Source organism: Marmota flaviventris, chromosome 10, assembly GCF_047511675.1.
Source record: "Marmota flaviventris isolate mMarFla1 chromosome 10, mMarFla1.hap1, whole genome shotgun sequence".
In the NCBI taxonomy this organism is placed as follows: domain Eukaryota; kingdom Metazoa; phylum Chordata; class Mammalia; order Rodentia; family Sciuridae; genus Marmota; species Marmota flaviventris.
Genome location: NC_092507.1, coordinates 33,126,631 through 33,153,563, shown reverse-complemented (window position 1 = coordinate 33,153,563; position 26,933 = coordinate 33,126,631). Strand labels below are relative to the sequence as shown.

Below are 26,933 nucleotides of genomic sequence, written 5' to 3'. Positions count from 1 at the left end.
ATGAGGCTTGGTAGCTGGAACCAGCAAGGTAAGGAGGCCTGCTCAGAATAATTCAGCAGTTAGAAGATGCAGATGTCGGGGAGGGGTCGGAGGTGCCATTGGAGTAGGGAGGGGCCCAGGAAAAGAGCAGAACACACAAATCCAGGGAGGGGAAGTGTGGGAAGGCATTGCAGGTGTAAGCCAGATCAGGGAGAAGTCGGAAGGGGCTCCTGGCAGTGAGTTGAAACTCCATCCCGAGACATTCCAGGCCTCTGCTCTCCAGCACGGTTGTCCCTGTTGAACATGACTCACAAGACTGTGAAATCTTGGCGAGGAAAGGTGAGCCATTACCAGGCTTGCCAGAATGGACTTGTCTTGGAATAAGCTGATGCAGCCCCCACCAGCAAGGACCAGTAGTGGTTGGGAAAATGCCAGAGTACTTTATTATGAAAATCTAAGGAAGGCAGCCTGGTTGTTCACACCAGACCCATACTGGCTATGGATGAGAGGGCTGGGATCACACCCCATGGCCAGACAAGGCTTCGGGACAGGGAGGCAGTCATGATGGAGAAGCAACCTGTAAGTAGGACACGGCGGCACTCAAGGGTTTAACAGAGCTCAAGAAGGTAAAAACACACTTTGGTTCTTGTGGCCTGTAGCTCATTTCTGATCTAACTTCCCCATCTGGCCTCCCTTTCATCCCCAGCCCTGTGTAGTTAAAGTGAGGGCGTCTCAGAGTTTTTTTCTTAACATGGCCTTTGCAACCATCCTCCGCAGCCCTTGCTCCAGCTGTGTCCTGCTCCTGTCTGACCCAGTGGATCCTGGCCCATTTGTGCCTGAGCCCAGGTAATCCGTCTTCCCCAAGAGCCCGCCTCACCCCAGGCCCTGTGCTGGGTGTTGGGAACCCAGGGACTCCCAAGAGACTGCCTCCCACCCTGGGAGAGCTCCCACGCTAATCGCTAATCGGGAAGCAGCACAAAGAGAAGTACAAGCGGGTGGGAGAAATGCTGTGATACAGAGGGTGCTCCGGGCGTGCCACAGGCGGCCTTACCAGGCTCAAGGGCTCAGGGAAGGTGACTCCTGAACTGGTCTTGAAGGACAAGGAGGCACCAGGCCCAGGGATGAGGTGCAAGGCAAGAAGGAGCAGCCCTGGAGAGGCCCAGAATTGGTTGGTGGGGTCACAGGGAACCTTGAGATCCAGATGAAGGCCCAAATTGGGTAAACACACACACACACACACACTTGCAGGAAATTTTAGAGAGTCTGGTCCATCTCGCTTTGCCTGGGAAGGTCACTCTCCCCCTCCCCCTGCAGTTCCGGCCCACCTCCTTCTCAGGCCTGCAAAGCTCCCTTCAACTCTGGACTTTGTACCCATCACAGGAAATTTCACTTGTTTATCAGGGCCACGAGTCTGAGTAGCTGCCTGCTGAAGTCTGCTGCTATTAGGGCCTTCTGGACCCTCCTCCAGATTCCAGCTGTACACCCACCTCCCAGTATTGGGGGTGAGGGTGAGCCTGCCCCCACTGAAAACTTGGGAAGATGTGGGATGAGTCTACCCTGCGGGAGGCGCTGCTAGCCGCCCTGCTCTGCCCTGGCCTCCCCTCCCCTCCCCTCCCCTTCCTTCTCCTGCAGCTTCCGCCCCACCCACCGCCTCCCCAGGTGAGTCAAGTGGTAACTCTGTCCCGCCCACCTGTCCAAGTTCTGCCGGCCCAGCCGGAAGCCACCTCCACGGACTGTGCCCAGTTCCTGAAGGTGGGAGCAGAGGGGGGAGACATTGGGGGGCATGGGTGAGGGTGCACAGACTCTCTGTAGATTCCCAGGGGCTCCTGAGAGCAACAAGGAAACTACAGATCAGGGTGGGGGTGTGTCTGTGCAGATCAGAGGGGTGTGTGGTTATCTGACCTGATGGGGCAGGGCGTGTGTGTGTGTGTGTGTGTGTGTGTGTGTGTGTGTGTCTGTTTGTCTGTCCGTCCTTGGGAAGGATTCATAGAAACAGGCAGGGAGGAGAGGAATTGGAGTAAAATCTTAGGAAAGTCAAATTGAATTCAAATCATTTCACTATAACAAACTCTTATTTGGGGAAACTTAGTGCCTGGGGAGAGATACGCAGCAGGCGACCAAGAAATGCTTGCAAATGAATGAATGAACTGTATACCTCGCCTTTCTGATGTGTCCTTCCCCCCTCCCCCATAAGTTCACTCTCTCCTTCCTTTCCTGCCCCCAGCCCCCATTCCCCATTCATTTCATTAACTTGCTGAGCCGCCAAAGGCCAGCTCTGCCCGCATGCACCTTGACGCTGATCAGCCAGCCAAGTCCTTGTTCCCAGAGAGCTGCTTGGCTGGAAATAGCCCGTTTTAACTTGTGACTCCCTGAGCAGGACAGGACTGAGGCCACTTCGGGGGAATCCTTGGAAAACCTCAGGGGCAGGATGATCTGATTTGGCCTTGAGGGATGGAGATTCAAAAAACTGTGGAGAGGGTGGTTAGAGGTAGAGGGTGGGTGTGTGTCTGAGTGTGGATAGGGACCTGTGGCAAAGAGGTAGGAGAGTTTGTTTGCCCTGAGGACCCCACGCTGGATTGATGGCGAGGCCTGGGAAGACGTGCTGGCCATCAGCCTGCAGCCCTAAGAGGCTTGGAGCTTTTGAAGGGCTTTTAAGTAGGTGATAGGGTCAGTGTTGGCTCTGTGGAGTGGACTAGAGGCAGGGAAAGATCATTTAGGAGGTCGTGGCGGAAAGATCATGGCAAAAGGTGCAAGGAAAAGGTGGCTTGGGTACAGCAGTGGCTATCAGGGGAGGGGAGGAACAGGTCACTCGAGACATTTAGAGGAAGAACTGATGGGGCTTGATGGCAGTTTGGATGTGAGGGGTGAGGGTGTCACTCGGTTATCTGTATTAAAGAATAGGACAGAATACTTCCCTACACCAAGTGCTTCCTTATAGGTAGTTCCCTAGCCTGGCTACTCTGTCCAGGGACTCCTCTGATTCAGGTGCTCCACCTGCAGATGCTGCCCAGCCCAGGTACTTCCTGGGCTGTCTCTCCCCAGGTACTTCCCAAATTTGGAGTTCTTCCTCCAGCTCTGCTGCAGGTCCAGGTGGGCCTCCCCACATGCCTTTGATTCAGGTGCTCCTCCAGCTATTCCCCTCACCTGGGTGCTCCTCTGGCAGGTTCCCTGCCCAGGTGGCCCTCATCTGTAACCTTTCCTGACTCAGGAGGTCCTTGCTGGAATAGTTAGTCTCTGGCATGATCCTCCCTCTGGGGGCAGTGTGGGCCTTCTGTGGGTGGAGATGAGTAGAGGGGGTTTGCTGGAAAGCTTGAGGGCAGAGGTGTGGCAGCAGTGGTATGGGGAGCAGAGGTTCAGGGCTGCCCTGGCTATGTCTGGAGCCCCTAACCTGGGTAGGGTAGGGGGGCATTGGCCTTCTCATGTGGTCTGCCTGTGTCTAGGTAGCTCCAAACAACTGCTCTTGTCCAACCTTTGGGAGCCACGAACAGCCTCTGCCTCCATGTCCCATCCTTAGCCAAATAGCATGGCAGACTGGGCTGTGGTGTCAGAGACCTGGGTTCAAATTCTAGGGCTTTGATTGAGTTAGTTTTTGTACCTCGGCATCCTCTTCTGTAAGGTGGAGATGATGTTCATACCCTTAGGAAGGTACAACCAGTTTCTGCATACTCGGCTTGTTTCTTCTGTGGACAAGTGATGTGGTGAGTTGTCCAGGCCCCAGCATTTGTGCCATGCCCTAACACGGCTGTGTGACCTGGAATATATGCTCTCTGTCTATCCTTGACACCCACACCTCTTTGTATTTTCCAGGACAGAGGCATAGGCCTCTGGCAGAGGTTGAGGCTCACTGATGTCATCAGGCCCTTCCATGAATGGGACAAACCAAAGTGAGTGACAGCACACGGTGGATGAGGAGAGGGTGGGTTCTCTTAGCTGCTGAGATTGGGGGAGGACCCTGCCCACCCTCCTTTCAGTTTCCCACCTATAATGCTTCTCTTTCTCTGCAGCCCCTGTGGAGCCCTCGAAGCTCCCCGCAGTAATATCCACGACCCCTGGACTGGGCACTGGGGGCCGGGCGTGGCCTGTGCTGGTAGGGGTTGTTCTGGGGGCTGTGGTCTTCTCTGTGCTCCTTGCACTTGCTGCCAAATTCCATGTCTGCCGTCGCTACTATGCCAGCTACCGACACCGCCCACTGCCCAGAACAGGAAATGGGAACCGCCCAGAGGTGGGTGAAGATGAGGATGATGATGGTTTCATTGAGGACAATTACATTCAGCCTGGGGCCGGTGAGCTGGAGACGGAGGGGAGCAGGGACCGCTTCTCCCTCTGAGCCCTGATCTTTGGCAGTTTTAAGGACAGCCGATGCTAAATAGGAGCCTCAAGCCTCAGGGACAGAGGGGACAATGACTTAAATGTTGACCAAGAGTAGTGCAATTCTCTCCTTCCTGACACTAGCCACAAGTGACAATGACCTTCTCTTGCTCAATAACTCTAAATGACTCCCTGCTGTACCTGGAAAAAGCCTAACAACCCTATGAGTATGGAGAAAAGGCCCTCTGTGACCGGCCTCCGTGGACCTCTTGTTTCCTCTTTTGCCTTCCCCTACTTAACTCCCTTCTTAATTAGATGAAGTTTTTGCTCAGGTTGTTCCTCAGCCTGGGCTGCCGTACCCTTCTCTAAGTCCCCTCTGATAATTCTAGCCCACAGGCCCTCTATGGCCTGCTTGCCTACCTGCCAGCATTTCAGATGTGCCCAGATGGTGCATTTGAGCAGGTGAAATCAGTGCCAAGTTTCCTAATGAATATATTTCGTATCAATAAAGTGGGTGATCTGGTTGTAATATATTGTTTTTCACAGGAATTAATAAATCTATTTTCATTTTGGATAAACATAAAAAGTCATCATTCATTTATATTTTACCTGAAAGATACATATCATTCACAGCTGGAAGACACTGCTTCGAGGTCCCTTGCACCAGGATACCCTTCATGAGCACCTCCCTCAATCACACCCTGAGAATTTCTCCATGTTGCCCCGGCCATGTTTTATTTTAATTTCTATGACAACTGATATCACCCTTCACCATGCCTTTCCCCACAGCTAGACTGTGAGTTCTCTCAGTCTCCAGGTTGTATCTTATTCTCTAGTCTTGTTACTGGAGTCCTAGGCCAGAGGTCTAGCTGGGGAGGTCTCAACAAATCAGATCCTGCCACGCACCCCAAAAACCAAATAGAAAGGTAATGGTGAAAAGCAGGAAAGTAATCTTAATCAATATAGCCATATTGGGAAGGCAAAGTGAGAACAAGCATCTCAGCTCTGTCTTTAAGGGTCTGACAATGACTTTGAAGTTTTACAAGAAGACAAATGAGGGTAAGGGTTGGACATTTTTATGGCTGGAGGGTTTGCACAGCTGGCAAAGCAGTGATCTTGGTCAGGTGGTCTGTTCCATCATATGTCAGGATTGGTCAATCAGGGCTTACCCTAAGAAAATTATTACTGCCTGGGGAGGGGGTGGTTTCCTCTATCATAAAATGTTTATCGATAAGATCTGTTGTTTCTGGAATCTAAGGTGCCTCAGAGCAAAGGAGATAGAAGTAAAATGGAGGCAGAGATGCCAAGTTTTTAATCCTGTTTTAAATTAACCATTGGACATTTGCAGGCAAAAGTGAAGCCTCTCAAGTCCTTGTTTCAGTTTTAGATTCTCTCATGACATGGATGCTAAATAGATACCACAGATCTCCATATCCATGGGTTCTGCATCCTTGGATTCAACCAACCATGGGTTGAAACTATTTGGGGAAAAAAATTGCAGAAATACCCAAAAAAGTAAAATGTGGATTTGCCATTTAACAAGTATTATGATGAGTCCATGGGGATGAGCTAATGTACAGGCATTGTATTAGGTACTAGAGGTAGTCTAGGGATGATTTAAATTATGAAGTAGGATGTGCATAGGTTATATGCAAACATGATGCTGTTTTATTTAAAGGACTTGAGCATTTGTGGATTTTGGTATCTGTTGGAACCAACCCCTTGTAATTCTAGATTCCGAGGGAGAGTTGTATTGTTGAATTACTATGGGCTGAGGAGTGAATGGATGAAAGGTGAGGAAGTAGACAGATGTGGAAGATTTTACCAAGAATCTTGGCAAAAGAGGAGAGGGAGAGGGTCATGATTTTGGAGGGGAAATTTAAGAGCAAGGAAGGCAGTTTTAAGATGGGAGAGACCTGAGTTAAGCTTCTCTAATTGCAAACAATAGAAAGGAGTTTGGAGAAGAATTCTGGCTGTTGTGTGGAATCAAAGGGTCAGCTGATAGGAAAAAGGAAAAGAAAGGTGGGGGCGAATCTCATGAAAATCAAAGGGAGATCAGTAGAGGAAAGGGAGGGGTAAACTGCCGGGGTGTGATATTGGCCAAATTATATTGTTATATTGTGTGAAAGTATGAATATGTAATAAAAAAAATAAAAATGTACATCATTATGTACAACAATAATGTACCAATATAGAATGTGGGAAAGTAAATAAATGGAGAGATAAACAATGTTCATGGATGACAGTAAGAAAATAAAAGGATGACTTGGATATAGGTGGTCTTAGTGGTTGGAACTCAGGCATTGTAATCTGTGCTCATCACTTAGGGGCATTGATGAGACTCTCTCTGCTTAGGACTCAAATTCTTGAATCCAAATTTCAAGTTCTTGAGCAAGAGAACCTGGCCAATTTGGGTCAAGTATTCACCACTGGGCCAATCCGCTATGACTAGGAAGCAGGGTCCTATAGCATTCACATGATTTGAGTGGTCCACGTCTTTTTTTCCAGATCATTCCCAGACAAGGGGCAGTTCTCACAAGCCAGGTGGCCACCTTTCCATGTGTCCACCAGGATGCAGTGTCAGTATTTGAGGGAAAGAAGAAAAATGTTGGTGTGTTTTACACAGGGAGGGGCTTGAGACAAGCAGAAGGTTAAGGAGGACTTGAGTCTAGTGTCCGGGGGTGCCCGTGGCAGCCATGAAGCTTGAGAGGATTCATTAGAGCTTTGGAAGCTGAGATGCAAAGCTCACAGTTCAGCCTGAGAGCAACTGAGGCTCAACTGTGACTTTGTGTGTATGTGTGTGTGTGTTATATAATCATGATAGAAAAGTCATCTTGTTGTGCAGAGACAGAAATTCAAAGACCAGCTAAGGTGTGGCTAGGGGAACAGAGAGACTCCAGAGACAAGGAGGCATAGTTGACAGAACTTGTTGATTTGGGATATGGGGAACAGAAGGTATCGATACAGTTGCCCTGTTTTCTGGCTCAGTAACTGGGTGCAATGAAGAAGAGTAGGTTGGGGGATTGGTGGTTGGTTCAATGTTGAATGCAGGATTTCCAGCGGGAGATGCCAGGGACAACTGGGCTCATGGGGAGAAAAGTCCAGTCTCTGGACATGGGTTTGTGGATAATCAGCACTGTGGTCATTGAAAGCAGGAACAGTTGAGACGGCCAGGGAGGGCCAGAGTAAGAGGAGGTTCTGGAATAGAGTGGGGACCTTATCTCAGGGATTGTCAGCAGAGGAAGGCCTGGAAGGGAAGGCTAGAAGGAAGCAGCAAGCTCATGCAGCCCACCTAGCAATTGCTGCTGAGTCCAGAGGTTTGACCCTCAAAGGCTTGGGAGAAGCAGAGGCTGCTATAGCCTGAGACTCACAGGGAAGGCCCCGAACAGTTGGCCTAAGAGACAGAGGGCTCCTTGCCTCTGAGGGAGGTGTTGCTGCAAACGCAGTTGAGCCTGTCCCATGCATTTGAGTTTCTTTGATTCCCACCACAGAGGAGCTGCCCTACACACAGTTCTGTAACAGAATAACTTTGCTGTTCTTATTTTCACATACTTTTTGACATCTGGGTCAGTACCTCTAGGGGTCCAGAAGAAGGTAAGCTCTCTATTCCAGATTAGCAGTTGCTTTTCCTGAGCCCCAAACCCACAAGTTTCCAGTAGCCAGGATTTCTCTTAGAACCTGCCAAACTGGGCTCATCAGGATCCTGGAGTTACAGGAATCTTGAATCCTGTTTATCTAGGCCTCATTGGATTCCTTGGAAGACTCTGTTCCCATTGCTTTTCACATGCCTGGCCCCAGGCACAGAGGGTGCTTGAACTGGATCTGCAGGCTCAGAGGACCAGAGCTGCTAGAACTGTTGGGAGGCTTGGCACTCACCAGGGCCTCTCTGTCTGGTCTGGCGTCAGATCCTGGTCCTCACCTGCCTGTGTCCCTAGCCCTGTACATTGTCTTTCACTCCTCAGCACCTGCCACTACCTGTATGTCCCGGGAACCTCAGCATGTCTTTGGAGGACAACCCAGCTTCCTGGCTGCTTCCAAAGGCAAGGCCACACATCCCTTATCTTGTGTGGTGGTCAAAGACAGTGGGGGTGGGGGGAAGAGGAAGGTGTCACAAAAGCCACAGCCACAAAGTGTAAGAAACTCCAGCTGCATTCTAGCTCAGTAGCAAAGTGATTTGGGAGCACAGGTTACCTGGATTCAAAAATCCCAGATCACATGCTGTGTGATCTTGGCAAATTACTCAAACCATGAGTTCCCTAACTTCATCTCAGTAAAGTGGGGATCATAAGTATTTGCTTCACATGGCTGTTAGCTGGACTAAAAGAATTCTAAACATAAAGTAGAACAAGTGCTCTAGCTGTATCCTGACCCGCACCCCCAGGGCACTGGCTCCTCACAAAGGTAGCCAGCCTTAATCCCAAGGGTGGGGAGTTTGCCAAACTGCCACCCTCCTCATTCACTTCCTGCTGGAGACTTGAATTTTTCTGTTTCCCAGGATAGGAAAGATCTATTCAGAACAACAAAGGATTTAGATTAAAACCTCTGACACCGTAAATATAATATTAACATGAGGAACAATGACATATTGTTGTTGTACCTGTACTTATCTTATAATAGCTCTGCTGGGCAGGCAACCTTGCTTTCTAGACTGAATGTTGAAACTAAATCATTTTCACATGTCTGGCCCCAGGCTTTCACCACCGTACCCAACTCATCAGCATCTTCTTGTCTTTTCAGCCAGTGCCAGCTTAAATTTTGAGGTTTGTTATGCCACTGTCTCTTGCCTGTATCCCAGCAATTGTAATTGTAACTTGCCTGTTCACCCAGCAATAACAGCATTGTCTCACCTTTTAGTAAGGATAAAACGGACTCACAGCAGGAATGTCCTAGGTGTAGACCCACCACCACCTTGCCTGGCTGGCTCCCCTATCACCCCCATCTCAGCAAACAGGGGCCCAGCAATTTCAGAGTACAAGCTCCAGGTTTGGGAGAGCAGGCTGTGAAGGTGGAACTGGTCTGCTTCATGCCAAAGCCTGGACTTTGGCATCTGTGGTCCTTCAGATTCCGGAGGTGACTTCTAAGGCTATGACCAGAGGAGTCTCACAGGTCCTGGAGAAGAGTCAAGAAGGCATCCCCTGTCCTTATGAAGGATGCTGAGCACGAGGGGGCATGTGCAGGTCCCTTGGGCCCTGGAGGAAGTTTCTCTAGGGAAAACCAGTGTTTTCAGAGTGCCTGAGGCCTCATGTGGGATGTGACTGGATATGGTATGAGAACCACCTGAACTGGACCAGATTTGGCAGTTTCTTGAACATATTCTTCCATTATCCAGATATTCAGGCATCATGGTTGAGTTTTCCAGGTAAGCCAAGGGGGAAATCTTATGGTTTGGATCTGGAATGTCCCACAAAGTCTCATGTTTGAAGACTTGGTCTCCAGTGCAATAATATTCCAAGGTGGATTTTTAAGGGAATGATTGAATCATGAGGGCTGTACCTCACTGATGGATTAATCCATTTGATGGATTAATAACTTGAATGGCCTACAGAGAGGCAGGTGGGGTATGGTCAGAGGAAGCAGGTCACTGAGGGTGTGCCCTTGGGGACTCTATCTTGTCCCCTCCCCATGCCCTTCCACCATGATGTTTTTGCCTTGAAGCTAGCTGACCATGAACTGAATCCTATGAAACTAAGCACCCAAACAAATCTTTCTTCCTCTTAGTTGTTTTTTTCACAACAATGGGAAGCTGAATAACACAAGGGAAATGTGTCAAGTTTCTCTCTCTGTCTCTCTGCACCTCACCTGTCACCTGATGAGAGCTTCTAAGTCCAGACCACACTTCTCCGCTTCTATCAGCATCTTCTTCTTTGAACCAGTGGTTCTCTATTGCTAAGCTACATCCCTAGTTCTTTTTATTTTATTTATTATTTTGAGACAGGGTCTGGCAATTTGTCCAGGTTGATCTTGAACTTGTAATTCTCCTGCAGCCTCCCGAATCGCTGGAATTATAGGCTTTCACCACCTTACCCTACTCATCAGCATCTTCTTCTCTTTTCACCCAGTGCCAGCTTAAATTTTGAGGTTCGTTATGCCACTGTCTCTTGCCTGTATCCCCAACTTACCTGTCCATGGTCTCAGCATTGCATACTCTTGGCGACACTCTCACCTGGGGTCAGCTGCTCCCTGCGCCTGCAACTTGGCCTTTGGTGATGCCTGGTCCCGAGCCTCATGAAGGCTCTCAAAACTTCCACAAATCTTGCTGTTTTCTTGGTCAGATCCTTCCCCCTTCTCCATAGCAGTTCTTTAACACTGCTTTCGCCTTGCAGAGAATAGCTGTTGGTCAAGGCCTCTCTCGATTTTCTGTTTTCAAACTCCATATCCTTTCTTCTTTCCTATTAAAATGGAGCTGCAAGTCCAATTCTCCATCTTGTGGCTCCACCCACCACCCCCTGCTCAGGGACTTTGTTCTAAGACTGACTTCCCTACCATGTATCTTCACCCCTTCTTTTAATCAACATTTAACTCATCGTATCTCTCCCATCTCAAAAAAGCTTTACTAGCTAGTCACAAAGACCTGTCAGATTCTGAACATCCATTGAATCTGTTCTCCTTGAACTTTATCCCAGCAGCCACTCCCCAGTCTAAGCCCCACTATCACACACCTGCATAAAGTCCTTAACTGGTTTCCTTGCCTCCATTTTGGCCCCTTCCAATTAATTTTCTACACTGTGGGCAGAGTGATCATACACAATTCTAACCGGGCCATTTCTCTGCCTGACACTCTCCACTGGTTTCCTCTTGTCCCTGAAAACTAGCCCGCCTGCTAAGGGGATTCTGAAGCCCTGGGACTAGCCCATAGCACTCTCTGGCCTCACTCCTTGCCTCTTCCAGCATGGCCAACCCTCCCTGGTGCCTCCAAGGAGCCAAGGTCCTCTGGCCTCTGGGCCCTTCTTCTTGCTATTCCTTCTTTCTAGGATTCTCTCCTCAACCACTATTGCTTGGTCAGTTGCTTCTCCTCCCTCTGGGCCAGCAGAGACAGTACTTCTCTGGGCTGTTTGGCCACTTCTTCTTTTCTTCCCAAGGCCAAGCCCCAGTGCCATACAGCAGCCAGCACAGCCTAAATCCTATCCTGGCCACACTACTCCCTGATTACAATTGTTTTATGCTTCTCAGTGCCCTGAGGACAAAGTTCAAATTCCTCTATTGGCCTGACAAAGCCATTCCTCTGACCAGCAGGAGTAGGAGAGGAGGGATCCCATCACATACTCTCCTATTCTGATGGATTGGGAGGTGGAGTCATCTGTGAAGAACTTTGGGGGCCAAAGAATCTTAACTAAAGGACAAGGGAGGTGCAGACAGCAAGTAGGGGTGGGTGTGTAGGGGGGCCCCCCGCTTGCAAGTGAGCAGAGAGGCTATTAGACAGCTGGTGGCAGAGTGGACTGGGCAGGAGTTCAGCTAAGTGATTCAAACCCCTGCAGCTGAAGGCAGGGGTGGTGGCAGGCCTGTGTTAGTGATCAAGGGACCCTGGTACAGTTCTCACCATCTTTTGTCTGGTGTTAAGTTTGGATGGAGAGGTGCTGACTTCCACTATCCCGTGGAGTAGGCCCTCTGGGGGCACAGACCACAGTCTCCATCTGGTGTCCTTTCAGAGAAACCTGACATTGGCCTTGCTGATGCTCAGTCAGATATTTAAACTGTGTGGCCCTGCCCTCTCCCCATTTTCTAAGCCTCTTTGTTTCTCCTTTCCTTCCTTCCTTCCTTCCTTCCTTCTTTCCTTCCTTTCTTTCTTTCTTTCTCTTTTTTTTGGAACTGGAGGTCGAACCTAGGGCTTTGTGAATGCAAGGCAGACGCTTTGCCACAGAGCTATATCCCAGCCCTCCTTTAGTTTCTTAAAAGGAATATTGGGAGGGTCTAACTTTTCTCAGATGAAAGGAAAAGGTACTTCTCCCTGTATTATGGGACAGGAGCATTCTGTGGTCCTCCCACAGTCCAGGAGTTGGCATAGGGGTAGATCCCTCTTGAGAAGTTAGGAAGAGTGAGGAAGGATTCAGAGTCAAGTGCCCCATGGCCTAACTTCTCTATCCTTCCCAGCTAAAGGTGGGTCTCCCTGCCCCTTGCATACACATTGTCATCTGCCCAAGCCACAGTCCTTCATCCATCCCACAAAGCCACTACCATGTGTCAGGCCTATGCTGGGAACTAGGGATACATAGGTGAGCGAGACCCAGAAGAAGCTCATCACCTAGTTGAGGTGACAAGTACACAAAGAAAGAATTGCAGCTACTGTCCGCATTTGAGGGTCTTCAAGCCAGGGTCTTGAAGAACAAGAAGGCAAAGAAAACAGAACATCTAAGACCCGGACAAGTGGATTCATTTTGTGGAAATAGTTTGATGTGGCTGGTTTTGGGGGGTCTTTGAGGGGAGAATGAGATCATATGATGTTAGGAAGGGTGTGAGTGGTGGGGAGCCACGGAAAGATTTTAAGGTAGGTTCCCATCTTAGTTTCAGGATGATCACTCTGACTTAAGTGTGGCAGGGGGAGGTGGATTTAAGAGGCAAAAAGAGAAGAGGTCGGGAATGTGTAGTAAGGAGGCAGTTGTTCAATTCAGGCAAAGACAAAGGGAGTTCCTGCTAGGTAGGATACAGATGTGGATTAGCAGGCAAATATCTATGAGGGGAATCAGAGAAATTGGTGATTTATTGACGGAATTGGGGGAAGAGACTGTGAAGGTACCACCATTTAGCACCACTCTGAGATCTCTGACTTGAATACTAGGTGACTGGTGGCACTTCCAGGTGAGACAGAGGAGCTCCTTCAAGGTAGCAGAAAATTCCATTTTGCATGTGTGGAGCATGACTAGGTGTTCTTGGACATCCCTGGCTTTCCCTCTGGGCTGCCCGTGTTGCCCCGTCCCTATAGCTCTCTTCTCCTTGACCATCAGCCCTGTGTTTTTCCAGAAGACAGGCCTGCCCTTGCCTGCTGAAAGCAATTTTCTCACGTGAGGGCCTCTAGTGTAATGTTTCTTAGGAGACAATTCTCTTTCCCTGACTCTCTGGCACCTTCCATCTGCACCTTGCACAGCAGGATGTGAAGCAGCAGTAAGCAGCCCGGCTGTGGGCTGATTCCAGTGGGGCTGTCTTGCTACCACCCAGGAAGTGTCAGCACACCACAGAAGGGCAGGTTCCTTCCAGGGCAGGAAGTGACTCTCAGCACCCCAGAATCCCAAACTCCTCTCCTATGCCCAGGAGCCCACAAGCAGGCCAGCTGGTGTAGTGACTAAATGGATGTTCTGGTTTCCAAGGTGGGGTAGGGAGATTCAGCCTCCCAGTCACCCTCAGGGAGTCAGCTGAAGGGAGACAGTGTAAAGGAGGTGCAGTCTCCAGAGAAATCAGCTGAGAACACCCCAAGGCTTCCGGCCTCCCCTTGAATCAGCAAGTGAACAAACGTGAAGGACTCTTCAGGTTCTCCACCCTTTTTCTGGAACCACAAACTCATTATCTTCCCAAACCTGAACAGCCATTCAACACTCTTCCCCTCCTTCCCCTTATTACCTGAGAGGAGAAATCCCAGGCCAGGCCCAGGCCACCTTCAAGGCTCCCTTTATGAACTGACATGGCAGGGAAGAGCTAGCCTTGGGAGGAGTGGTGTGTGCCCTAGGGAGAAGGAGGATCTCCCAGGTGAGATGGTGAGGTGAAGATGACAATGAAAACAGCAGCCACCACTTTATTGTACATGCATATCTCTCCTGAGCCCAGTCCTTCCATTCATGACAACATTTAATTCTCACAAACAGTGGCAACCTGACCTCTAGAAAAGGCCAGAGAGACTAAGTTGCTTGCTGAATCTCCCAGCTATTAGGTGCCTGGGTTGGGGGTTGGAAGGATTTCAATCCTGGAGCCCCTGTTCCTTCTGCTTTGCCACCAGTCATTCTTCTTGATGAGCGGTCACTGGTGCAGTCTCTGGGATGGACAACAGTCACCCTGTGGAAACCCTTGACGGGTATTGCCGGGCAAGGCTAGAGTTGAGGGGTGTTGGAAATAGGGATTGCAGATGTTTCTCTCCCTAGAGAACTCAGACCCAGATAGACAGAGTGACAGTCATCAGACACAAACATGCAGTTCCAAGGAGGCACACGCTAACCTGTGATGTGGAATGTGAGTAGATGTGGAATGTGAGTACATGTGGGCTCCTAATCCCATATCACACACCCAGTGAAGGGCTGATGTGGCCCTGAGACATACACACATTCACACACAAGCACACACATGCACATCCTGGCACAGTTTTGGAGACGCTGAGACAGGTCCTGGGAAGGAGGATTCTGGCTCTATAAGATGAGGCTGGCGATGCTGGAGGTGGTCTCATTACGCTGGCCAGAAGACAACTGTCCTGAGATGCTGAAGATGCTGCTATTGCCACCGTGGCCACTATGGGTTGAGGGGGCAGCTGCACGGGTAGCAGGGCAGTGTCCACTCACGCCCACCTGATATAACAGCAAGCCCAGCAGCAAGAGCGAGCCCAAGGCAGCCAGGGCAATCCCCACAGACAGCATGGTGGCCAGTGGCCGAGCAGGAGCTGGGGCAGCAGCCAGTCCAGCCAGGGTTAGGCCGGTGACCAGCAGCACGAGACCACTGAGCAACACCACCAGGGCATCGGCCCCTCCACCGCTGCGCAGCAGGGCCACGTGGTGGGCCTGGCGTATACAGTTCATGTCCTGCACAGCTGAGCTCATCAGCTGCTTCACCAGAACCAGCAGGGCCAGTAGGCAGAGCACAGTGCCTGTTGCTAGGCGCCACTCACCAGAGCGGCTGCTGGTGGAGGACAGCAGGGCCACGCCACCTGCCCCACAGCCTGCCACAAGGCCCACAGCGACGCTGAAGCACAGCAAGGAGCGTCTTGGCTGCTGGGACCACCACAGTTCCACCTGCTCTGCCAGCATGTCGGGGGGCAGCCCCCGGCCCAAAGGGGCTTGAGCTTGTTCAGACATGGCTTAGTCAGGCAGGTCAGGGCAGAAGGTCAGCGTCAGGGATCAGAGGGTACAGATCATGGCCTGGTGCCCCTACCACCTGCTTGGCAGTCGCAGGCCCAGAGTCTTGTTCCTCTCTCAGCCCAGGCTATGGTCATCATCACCTGCAGGGGAAGGATCTCGATGTTACCTCCCATCCACCCAGCTTTCATGGTCTCACCTGGGAGCCTTGGGGACGATCCCCGAGTATCCTCCCCCTGTGTCCTCTGGAATCCCCTTTGGGAAAGTCTCCTCCCCAGCACTACCCCTTGGGGAAGCCTCTACAGTGACCCCAGGAAAGTTCCCCTCCTCCCAGGATACCCCCACACCCTTCCAGGAAATCCCGTTGCTCAGCCCCTGACCTCTCTGGCTCTGGCTCTCCCAGTCGCCTGTCCCATCCTGGCCGGCCGACGGAGCTGGTGCCACAGTGGACGATGGGACGAACAGCTAGAGATAAAGCCTCATTCAGGATCCAGACTCACATGGCCTCAGCTGTCACCACTGGTTCCTGGGGGGGAGTTGTGGGGAGGGGGGCTGATGACTTAACTCTTCTGGAACCAGTGGCCTGATTCTGTAACTTCTCGCTTAGAGATGAGTCTCCTCCTTCTCTGTGGGTCAGAATCTGGCCCCTAATACCCTCCTTCCAGGCCTATCTCATCTCACAGCCTGGCAGGAAAAGACTTTGGTTCCCAAATTTCCATCTCCAACCAGGATCTTCCTCCCAAGTCAACTGTCATCGTGATGTCCCATTGTCATCTCTGATGCAACAGGTCCCAACCCAAACTGGTCATCTTACCCCAAACCTGCTTCTCTTCTGTGTTCCCAACTTCAGGATTGCATCACACCTCTCAGCCAGGGGGGCTGGTCTCCCTCTGTCACACCCAGTCCACCAGTCAGGCTGTCTATCTATTCTGTTCCTACAGTAGCCCCCCTGTGCCTGCCTCTTCAGCCCTGACCCCCAATAAGCTTTCTGTTGCCCCACTCTTCTCCACTTTCACCCACACCCCACCCATGTCATCCTCCTCCATGGTTTCTTTAAAGTGCTGAGGAAAAAGAAAGGCTCTGGACTTGAACCCCAGCCCAGCCCTCCCCACCATGGAAACATGGGGAGGGACCTAACAGTGGTTACTCATTTAACCTGTCCTCTAGAGGACAGCCAGCATGACTCACACAGGGCAAAAATAAAGCAGGTGCAGTCTCTGTCCTCAAGGAGCCCAATTTGCCACAAACATCAGAAATAAGCAGGTCCTGTTGGCATGCTAGGCGTTGGGTGTGCTTGGTCAGACAGGGCCCTCTGCACCCAGGAGAGGAGATGGGGAGAGTCAGGGGGCCCCATGAGCTCAGCTCTTAGAGCTTCAGTCTCCTTATCTAAAAAGCAAGGACTGTGACATTTGTCTTAAGGGACGGAAGGGAGTCATTTGACCTCTTCCTTTCAGAATTCCAGTGGGGCCTGGAGTCTGCATAGAGGCTGAAGCATGCTTTTTGGATAAGTGAACCCGATGTTACCCCTCTGATTCCAGATAGGACGGAGCATAGGTCCTGGATCATTCCAGATATGATAACATGACTGTGCAGGGGTACACCCTGAGGAAGTATGCATGCTCCACGACCCCTCCGCTGGGGCTACCCAGCAGGGGAAGTGGGCGGGGCAGATACTAATGCCCCAAGGGAGGTGGGGGAGGGGCCGTGGGCGGGGCATGGACTCTGTCCCAGCATTCCCTTGGGTTGTGACTCGCTGGTCTGAAAGTAAGGGCACAGGTGTATCGGGTCGGCGGGCGCCAGGCTGGGGGTGGGGTGGAGGATCTCAGGGCGAGAGCTAGTGGGAGAAGGTGGGGGCGGAGCGGGTGGGGAGACTGTGGGGCACTCACGAGAAGCCTGGACGTGCTGGATCCGATTTGAGCAGGCAGGGCCGGGCAGGTGGGGCGCTCTAGCTCCGTTTCCGGGGAGGCACTTCACCTGCCTAACCTGCACTCAGGTGAGCCTGGAGGGAGGGGGATTAACAGGTGTTGTTTACAGGGCAGGGCCTAAGCCGATTGGCTGACGTGGCAGCGCTCCTTCTGCTGGGCAGAGGCATTCCTGGGAAGGGAGGGGATTTTGTCAGCTGCTGTTGGGGCTCCGAACACAATTCGCTGCGGGAGGAATGTTGTCTTTCTGCCCCAGAGCCTGGGCCGCAACCCAACCCCCACTTCAGATTTACCTCGGAACCTACCCCCAACTCCTGCTGCACTTGCAAACCCTACCTAGAACCCCCCACCCCCAGCTGCAGCTCCTTTTCTACACCCAACTGCTCATCTGGCCTGAAACTAACTCCTAATTTTAACCCAGATTCTGAACTTAGATCCTAGACCCCAACCCTACCCTCAGCCCCAACCTTGACTCCTGTTCCTGAGTCTAGCTCCCTAAAACTCAACTCCAACCTCAAATCCCAGAATCAGGATCCCCTAACCCAGCCCAGGACCTCCATCCCTTGACCCTCCCAGGCTGGAGCCCCACAAACCCTTTGCTTATTCTCTAGTCTCAAATGCCAGGCAGAAGCAGGCCTGCTGCACCCAGTCTTTCCTGCTGGGGAGGCCTAGAGGAGGAGTAAAAGCCTTTCAAGTGGGAAAGGGAGATCCCAGAATAAACATTTGACAATAAATGCCATACCGCCCTCCAGTCAGGATGAGTGTCAGTCAGTTCTGCAGGCTCTGCCCTCCAACCTGCCCTTTGCATTTTGAACTCAAGTTCCTTCCACCTGGAATATTTACCACTCCCCAGACGCAGTCTAGTTTACTCAGATTCTTCAGCTGAGATGTCACCTCCTCCAGGGAGCCCTCCCCAACCTAAGGCTGGCTTAGGTGCATGCATGGCCTCTGTGCTTCCCCACAACTCTCTTACTGCAGTGGGCCTAATGCCCTTTATTTACTTTCCTCTTAACCGCCCCCCCCCCCACTAGATATGTGGCCCCTAGGGAGTACAGGGATGGTGCCTGTCTTGCTAACCGTCATGCCCTAGTAGCCAGTGCTCAGCCTGCACATGGGAAGCAGTCAATATTTGTTGAATGATTGACTGAATAAATAAGTGTGAACTGACCAGTGTAGAGGTTTTGAGCAGGGAGCATGTGAGAGGAAACTGGAAGGACAAGTTTGGCTCAGGCTTGGTTTGGGACGGGGTCTTTAATGCCAAGGGAGGTATTTGGCCTGGGCAGGGTGCCCATGGAGGGTCTGAAGGGTGACAGGGACATAGTTGATATTCTTTTTCTCCTTCTTTGAATTAAATACAGGGGTACTCTATCACTGAACTATACCTCCAGCCCTTTTTATTTTTTGAGACAGGATCTCACTAAGTTGGTAAGGCTGGCCTCAAACTTGTGATCCTCTTGCCTCAGTCTCTCAAGTCACAAGGATGACAGGCATGTGCCACCACACCTGGCAGGGTTCTGCTTCTAATCAGCTAATCTGGCACCACACACACCGTGCTCTGGAGTGGCAAATGGGTGACTGGTTGGGGGGGTGCAGGCTGTTATTTATCTTCGGAATTAGACCTTTTAAGGCCCCTTCTCCTTCTTTCTGATGTAAATGGAATAGAAAGAAAAACAAAGTCAAAATGATCTTTTCATTATCAGTTTGCAAAATAATTGCGCCTGAGCTGTTTGTATTCCTCTTTGCTTTGCTCTGTTGAGATGGCTGGAGGCTGTCATAACTCCAGGACGACACATCTGTAGATGCACACCTTGAGCACCTAAGTAAATACAATGTTCCCAATAACATGTTTCAAAAGAAACAGGTGTAATTCACACATTAAAATGAATATATTTTAATTCCCCAATATATTTTAATATACAAGTTACAAATGAGCTATTTGACAATCTTTTATTTTGTACAAAGTCTTGAAAATTTTACACCCACAGTGCATCAGTTCAGATTGGCCACATTTCAAATGCCCAATTGCCACGTTTGGCTTGTGGTTATGTCCTCACTGGGGGCCACAGCTCTAGATGTTCGTCTTCTGAAGAAAAGCTTGGGGCAGGCTGAGCACTGTGGGGCAGGCTGGATGTGGGGGTGATGATGTTTTAGGTGTTCATTTTGCCACTTTGCAAAATATTATAAAGGTGTCCCTTTAGAATAAAGGGGCTCATGGGAGCAGAGGGCCTGGCAGGATTTGCCAGCTGTGGATTCCTCTTTTTTTTGTATGGTCTTGGGAATTGAACCCAGGGCCTTATCCATGCAAGGCAAGCACTCTACCAACTGAGCTATATCCCCAGCCCTGTGGCCTCCTCTTACACACATCAGACATTTATTTATCATCTGGGTCCCAAGGAGGGTACAGTCCCAGGCAGACCCACTGTCTAGCAGCTCCAGGCAGAGTTGGGGTAGTAGACTCATAAGATTTAACCTCCCTTTCTTCTGGGAGTTTGAAGTGGGGGAGCGTAAAATCTTCCTCAGTTTAAACATTGACCAGGCACATCTTTGTTCTAGTCCTGGGTCTTGTCAAATGACTTGCAGTTAAAGGACAGGCAGGCTCTGCACAGGGATGTTGCCCTCTGTCCTCAAAGTGGAGGTTGTGGGGACAGCTCAGATGGGCAGTAATGAAGATCAGGAGGAGGAGGTGGTGGCAGTGGGTGTGCTGGGGAAAGTGTACATTCCATCTGCCCTCAGGAGCATTAGAAGATGAAGGGTGGGAGTGCTGGGAGGAGAAGGGAGAGCTGGGGGCCATCTACTGCTTCTGCCATGTTCCCATCTCACATTCTGCTCACCCTGGAAGCCAGAGTGATCCTATTGTTAGGTAGAGCAGGTAGTGTCACTGCAGCTTGAGTCCCTCCCTCTGTCCCTCCAGGTTCTTAAGGCCCTCTCTGACCTAGTTCCTGTTACCTCAGAGCCTCTGCACTGGCTGTTCCCTCTGCCTGGAATGCCTTTCTCCCATGTGGCTCCCTCCCTCAGCTTCAGGCCACCCTAAAATTCCAGTCTCCCCCAATATTTCTGATTCCCCCCACCTTGATTTCTTTGTTTCCCCCTTAGTATTCTTTTGTAATATATATATATATATATATATATATATATATATATATATATATATATATATATATATATATATGTCTATCTGGAGTATTTTCTGCCTCACTGGGGGCCACCGCAATCGAAATGTCATGAAAAAAGGATTTTTTTTCATTGGCTACTATATTCTCAGGAATAGGAATAGGAATAGGCCTGGTATATCGCTTGCATGTGCGATAAATGTTTATTGAATGAATAACTGAGTAGTGGAAAGTATACTGGTTTGGAGCTAGATCGATCTTGAAGATTCCAGTCCCAGCTCTAGATGTTTAACATTAGTAAAATTGCTTACCCTTTGTGGGTCTCAGTGTCTTCATTTGTAAAATGGGGTCATTAGTGTTTAATCCTAAGGAGGTTTAAATACTGTAATTCATCCACTGAGCAAACATTTACTGTACCTCTTGTCTGGACTAGGTAGAGTGCAGGTGCAGGAGACACAGGAATGGGCTAATAAGTCTAGGAGAATAAGGGTCATATAGCACAGGGAAGCCATGTGGCTCACGTAACTGGCCCCAGGTAACTGGAGCTTCAGTGGCTCTAGGTAACTGGCCCCAAACTTTGCAGGCTGATGGTTCCCTGTTATAGACATCTTTTGAGGTATCATTCCCACTCACAATTATCGTTCTCTTTGCAGGAAAGAACCCTGGCAACCAGGATTATATTTTGTGACTCAGTCCTCTGACTACAGGTGATTAGGTAGAGGTAAGCTCCCAACTCAAGCTAGGTCCCAAAGATTCCCTTGTGGAAATTTAAAGTTGGACTGGGGATTTTGTTTCAGCCTGGGGACTTCTTATCCATTCATCTATTATTCTTCTATTCTCATTCATCTATTAATGAGAGATGCTAAAATACTCTTCTGCCAACTGAATTGGCAATGGAAAGCTGGTTTGGACAGAGAGGCAAGGACAAGAAAGAGAGAGGGGTTGCACCAATGTTCCAGGTCCTGGCTCAGGTTCTTTTTGAGATTTAGGTGCTACATTGCCAAGAGAGTCCATGACACACCAAGAGCCAAATAATAAATTCTCCTTTTGGGCTTAAGTTAGCTAGTTTGTTTCTGTTACTTTTGGCAAAAGAAGGGCACCCACAGCTCCTCTGTTCATTCAGAACTAGAATCTTCTAGTCCTAATTTTAATAATACGTACTACACCCAGTATGTGCCTAGAAAGTTGCAGTTTATCCTCACTGCCCCTGCCAAATCCCATCATGTGACACTACCTGAGCAATAAATATAAATTCCTGTATACTACTGGCCATAGTATGTGATCAGCAATTGCTGCTGCCCAGAAGGATTATTTCTTTCTAAGTCTGTTCTCCTGCTCAGCTCAGCTCAGGGGAGTTAGATTGCCTTTCAGATTTATGTTCATGTTCAAACATAAGCAGGCCTTGGAACTCCTGATAGTCCTGGGGCGCTATCCCAACAGAGCTCAGGGAAAAGTGAACCCCACTCCTGGTCCTGAAATGCCATTTCTCTCATTCCAGATTTAGAACAGTGATTTTTCAGAGGGTCCCACCTGGGTGCACAGATATTCCCAGGCCCTTCATTATTTCTAAGTCACCTCCTGGAAACAGCTGGCCAAGCTTTGCGTAAGAAGCAGTGGGGAAAGTAGATGTTGATATTCGGCCCTCCCATAGGGTGGGGTCTTTGGTTCTGAGAGAACAGGACTGCACAGAGGCTCATCTGGGCAGCTCACACTGTCTGGCCATACCTCTGGAGGAGGGGGGAGGGTCAAGTGGATATCTGAGGGGGGTGGGTAGAGAGAGAAATTCTGGAGGTTTCTGGAGAGAGCTCAAGAATCAACTGCAACTAGATGGGCATGAATGGAGTCCATGTGCTAATATCTAGTCACTTAGGTGACCAGTGGGGCCTGGGTGGCTGCTGCAGGAGGGGGTGACTTCTAGATCAACTCCATCAATGAGGGGCTGAAAAGAAGTTGGCCCCAGTAGGGGGAGTGCTTCCAGCCTCCCCATGAAGTCAGGATAGACAAAGTGGAAGGAGGTCTGAGATGCAATATCCAGAAAACCAGGGCCAGTAAGTCAGCTTAGGAAAACTGTAGACAGAATGTAGAAAGCAAAACAAAATTGTACCTCTAGCCCCAGATTCACTAGCAAGACACTGTGTTCATCAGTATGCAGCAAAGAATTCGCCCTGCTGACCTGCTGGCCAAGGTGCCAGGTTCTTCTGGGGTGGGTCTCTTCCTTGGCCTGGACTTCCTCCTCCTCCTCCTCCTCCTTCTCCTCTCCAGCTGGAGAGCAGCCAGGTTTAAGTTAGGCTCAGCTTGGTTTTCAGCTCCTTTTCCTTCTGGTTCAGCCTCTCTGGGAGTCACATTCACATCACCTTCACACCTAGTCTGGGGTGTATTTCTTGGGTGCTTCTCCAGAGCACCGTGTAAGAGCACGAAGCCCTGGAGTCCTCGGGGCAGATGGGACTACCGTCCTGGCTCTGCATGTCTGATCATGTGTAGTAAATTTACTCTTTCTTGGTTTTGATTTCCTCATTCGTGAACTGAGGTCCATCTTGTAAGTAAAAGGTGAATGTCTTGACTCTAAGATGTTTTTCAGTTGAAGCATCCATCACTTGAATATCAACATATCCTAGCCACGGTGGATTTCCTCTGCATTTTTCTTCTTCCCAGGTCATGCTTCTTCCCCCTCAGCTTGGCCAACTCCCCCGATTCCTTATGTTAGAAGAGTTCTCTCTTCTGTTTCCCCTCTGAATCATCTTGGTCCAAGCCACTGGACACCCACAACTTCCTCCTAACCGGCCCCCACCTCCTCTATTGGGTTCTCTTAATCAACCCCATCCAGACACCCAAGTGAATTTTAGATGCAGGCATAGCTCTTGCTCTGGTGGAACTTTCCTAGCAGGAGAGTTTAAATACTAAATGGACAGGGTATTGTGAGGGTCATGAAGGAAAACAATATGATGGGTGTAATTTATATGAGAGGGATCAAGGACTGACTTTCTTTTCTTTCTTCTTCTTTGGTACCAGGGATTAAAGCCAGGGCGCTTAACCACTGAGTCATATCCCTAGCCCTTTTTTGAGACAGGGTCTCACCAAGATGCTTAGGGTCTTGCTAAGTTGCTGAGGCTGGCCTCACAGTTGCGATCCTCCTGCCTCAGCCTCCTGAGTCACTGGGATTACAGGCGTGCACCACCATGCCTAGCAGAGACTGACTTCCTGAGGAAATGACATTTAAGCTAAGATCTGAAGGAGGTATGGGGGCAAGAGCATTTCAGGCAGAGAAACAGTATGTACAAAGATAAAAAGGCATGAAGACCTTGGCTAGTTCGAGGAACTGAAAGAAGGCCAGTGTAGCAAAACCCTGGAAAGCGAGAGGCCAAGCAGCAGCCAAGCACTGGCCTCTGGCCTCCAGTCCATATCTTTTATGTGCTTTTGAGGACCTGAAAGTTCTGGCTCCGCTGACCCACTTCATATCTCATTTCAAGAGTTTTCTTCTGTAAAGGTAAAGCCAAGATGCTTCTTTGGAATAGAGAAGTCTGAGTCCCGGAAGAGCCCAGCTACCTGGTATGATAATGTAATGGGCCGTCATCTTTGTGGCTGAACTTTTCTCAGAGTTGTATGCATTTTTTCCTGCTCTTGGGATCTGTTCTCCCAGGCAGTCGATGGCGTGCTAGTGGGCACACTGGTATGGAGGAGATGAGCTGGCTGTTGTGATAGGGGGCAGGGGAGGGTGAGGAGGTGGTCACTAAAGTACTTTGCTTCTTGGCCTCTGTCATGTCCCTTCTGTCTGCTGCCCCCACCACCTCCAGGAGAGCTAAGTCTCAGCTCTAGCCTTGAAAACTAACCCAAGAGCAGTGCCAAGAGAAAGTAAAGCAGACTGAGAAGGTGGTAAGCCTTGGTGACAACAGGCAGCAGGGGTAAGGAGGGCCTGTGGGCTTAGGTAAGTTATCTGGGCATCAGAGGCGCATCTGGCCTCTGCAGGAAGAAGCAGGGGCTCTTGGGTTATATTCCTTTACTCTTTAGGATAGAAAGAAGTATCTTTCCTGGTACCTGTGTGTGGCTGAGTCTCCCAGGATGGGGCCCAGAAGCATTGCTAGAGGAAGAAGTACCTCTCAGAAATGGAGGTGCTGGGAAGGGCACTGCAGAAGATTAGTCTAGAGCGATGGGGAGATCAGAAAAAGGAGGGTGGAGCTCTGCTTGTGATCCTAAGAACAAGGTATGCGTGTCATACAAAATGGGGGTCCCTGTAAATTTGCATGTTTGTTCTTTTACTCTCATCTTTTCCGTCACCTTTACACATACAAAAATCACCAGAAAGCCTCATGACATTGTATCATGGAGAAGAAAACGTAGGAGGTGTTATCTGGTTCTGACTTCACTGACAAAGGAGGGAACCAACGAGCAGAGTCGCCTAAATAGGAACAGGCAGCCCTGGCTGGCCTCAGGCCTCAGGTGGCAGGAAGGCAGTCCCAAGCCCACTGCGATGTTCATGGTGCCAGGCAGCCCTGTGCCTGAAGACACAAGCAGCAGTGGCTTTGGACAGCCCCCCAGTCCTCGGCTCCTCTCTTTCCCTCACCTGCCCTGGCCCCTTAGCTAAGCAGAAGTTGGACAAAGTTGTAAGCAAACACCTTTATTCTGACTGTATCCCCAGTTCCCAGGGCAAGAGAAAGGAGGGGTGGGTCAGTGTTGCAGGGACTGCCCGGACCCCGGCGTGAATCTGGCCTGGGGACAGACATGTGGTACTTGTGGCTCTAACTGGAGCTGGCTCATGCGAAGAATCACTTGCTCATCATATTGACATCTGAATCAGGCATGGAAGGAAGCCGAATTCCAGCAATAGTGTGGAACCCTGGGACCTGTTCTTGTTCTTGAATCTGGTCTCTGAGCCGCCGGATTTCTAGGCGTTGCATTTCAATGATTCTGTTAGTTTCTTCTTGCTCCTTCAGCCTCCTGATGGGAGAGACGCGGGGCAAGTCCCTGCTGGGGACTGTAAAGAACAGGGAAGGGCAAATGTGGCCTGTTTATTGGACTACTGTGGCCTCTGCCCTCCCTTCATCCCTCTTCAAACATTCACTGGGTACCTGTTGTGGGGATGCCACTCAGTCCCAGGGGTATGGAGAAAAATAAGCCCTTTCATTGTCTGGCAGAGAGACATACTTCCAAATGATAAGGTGAATATCAGTGACACCAGCCTAGTCTCTCCCCTGGGCCCCCCATGCACCTGTACTGAGATCCTGGCCAGTGAGGCTGCTCTTTGTCCCATTCCCCATGCCTCAGGCAGGATGGCACTCTCCTCTGGACTAGCTGGCTTCTATGCCACCAGCCCTCCTCCTCACGTAAACCCCTGCTCCCCCCTGTGTGGTCATGCACTCACGGTCCCTGAGGGCTTTCCTCACCCCCACTCAAAGTCTTCCTCCTTGTTTCAGGTTCTGCCATTTGTCTTGGGCAATGTTAGTGTTCACAAGAGTCATGACTCATCCCATTCCCATGTCAGCACCCGCTTCTGTGGCTTCCCCTCTCTCCTCACCACCCAGGATTCTAAATTTCACCCCAGCGTGCTGTTCTCTGGCCACAACCTCTCTTCCTGCTGCTCAAGACTCAGGCTCTTTGATTCCACTTTTTTAATCACCACATGGGCTCCTGTGATACGAGCACTCCCTTCCGTGGCTAGTTAGACCTATTGAGTTTCTTCTTCTCTTTCTTCGACAGCAGTCTCAGTATTCTAGTTGCCATGTCCTTCTGTTTCAGTGCCCCTGCCTGGAGTGGTACCCCCTTTCTCCACAGAAAAGTCTTAACTGGCTTTCTCCAGAAATCTTCACCATGGCTGATTTTAGGACTGTCAGCAAAAGAGTCTCTGCAAAAGAGTTCAATGTAGATAAACTTCCAATTTTTGTGTTGCTCTGTTTTACTTGGCCACTGGCCTGGAAGAAATCAGCACTCCAGGTGCTGGACACCCCCACTAGTTTTTCACAAACGTGTATCTAGTATAATAGTTTGTAGAAATGTGTAAATAAGGCCTTTGGCCTTGAGCTGAGCTTCACAGAGATGTCTACATTTCTAAGATAAAAGAAGTTACCAATTGGGCTCCATGGTAACAGCTGGCAGGGGGAGGAAAGGGGAGAAGAAGCTCTCTCCTTCTCAGGTGTTGTCCTTGAAGGGTTAACCTGCCCAGAACAGTGGAAGAAAAAGCTGCTTTTATGTGAACTTCTGCAGACTGTGAACTTCTGAGACCCTCCCCTTACATGCTGGGTATAAAACTCTGAAATTACCTGAACTCGGGGTTCAGGGGATTGATTGATTACAGCAAAAGCTGTTCCTCTGAACCTGGCTGCAGCCAAATAAAACTGTTTCCTGCTATCTTCGGTGCCTTGCTTCATCTGTCCCCACAACATGCCCAGTCCAAATCTGAGGTAACCACCTTTCAGCGTCTCCATGTCTACATCTGGCCTGCTGTGTGTTACTGGAACAAGTAGCATGTAAGACTGAAATGCTTGGTCTCCAAACACTGAGGGGCTTCATAGTCAGCAAACTCTCCAGTCCCCACAGCTGCATGTTTGACCTTTGAGTCTCACTTCTCCCTCACTCTTAATAAATGACACTGCTACCTGTCTCCAGTTCCCTGAAACTGTCTGCAACTCCTTGACCCT

General features: G+C 50.0%; 3 protein-coding genes across 4 annotated transcripts in view; 1 reads left to right on the top strand and 2 right to left on the bottom strand.

The window, feature by feature from the left end:
• The first annotated feature begins 1,666 nt into the window (after positions 1–1,666).
• Positions 1,667–4,829, top strand: C10H1orf210 (chromosome 10 C1orf210 homolog). 2 transcript variants are annotated; one of them, XM_027937603.2, is made up of 3 exons: positions 1,667–1,731; positions 3,787–3,863; positions 3,984–4,829. In XM_027937603.2, the coding sequence occupies exons 2-3, from the start codon at positions 3,827–3,829 to the stop codon at positions 4,304–4,306; spliced, it is 360 nt and encodes a 119-aa protein (XP_027793404.1). In that variant the 5' UTR covers positions 1,667–1,731; positions 3,787–3,826; the 3' UTR covers positions 4,307–4,829. The 2 variants fall into 2 exon arrangements, with proteins under 2 accessions (XP_027793404.1, XP_027793405.1); XM_027937604.2 differs by lacking the exon at positions 1,667–1,731 and having other exon boundaries at positions 3,631–3,863.
• A 9,163-nt stretch (positions 4,830–13,992) lies between these two features.
• Positions 13,993–15,272, bottom strand: Tmem125 (transmembrane protein 125). The gene has a single exon (XM_027936937.2). It carries the CDS (start codon positions 15,270–15,272, stop codon positions 14,613–14,615), a length of 660 nt encoding a protein of 219 aa, XP_027792738.2. The 3' UTR covers positions 13,993–14,612.
• Positions 15,273–24,920: 9,648 nt separating this feature from the next.
• Positions 24,921–26,933, bottom strand: part of Cfap57 (cilia and flagella associated protein 57) — a 70,072-nt gene continuing 68,059 nt past the window's right edge. The window contains exon 23 of the mRNA XM_027937638.3: positions 24,921–25,273. Within this exon, the coding sequence (XP_027793439.2) occupies positions 25,065–25,273 (209 nt within the window). The 3' untranslated portion in view covers positions 24,921–25,064. The remainder of the gene's footprint in view (positions 25,274–26,933) is intronic.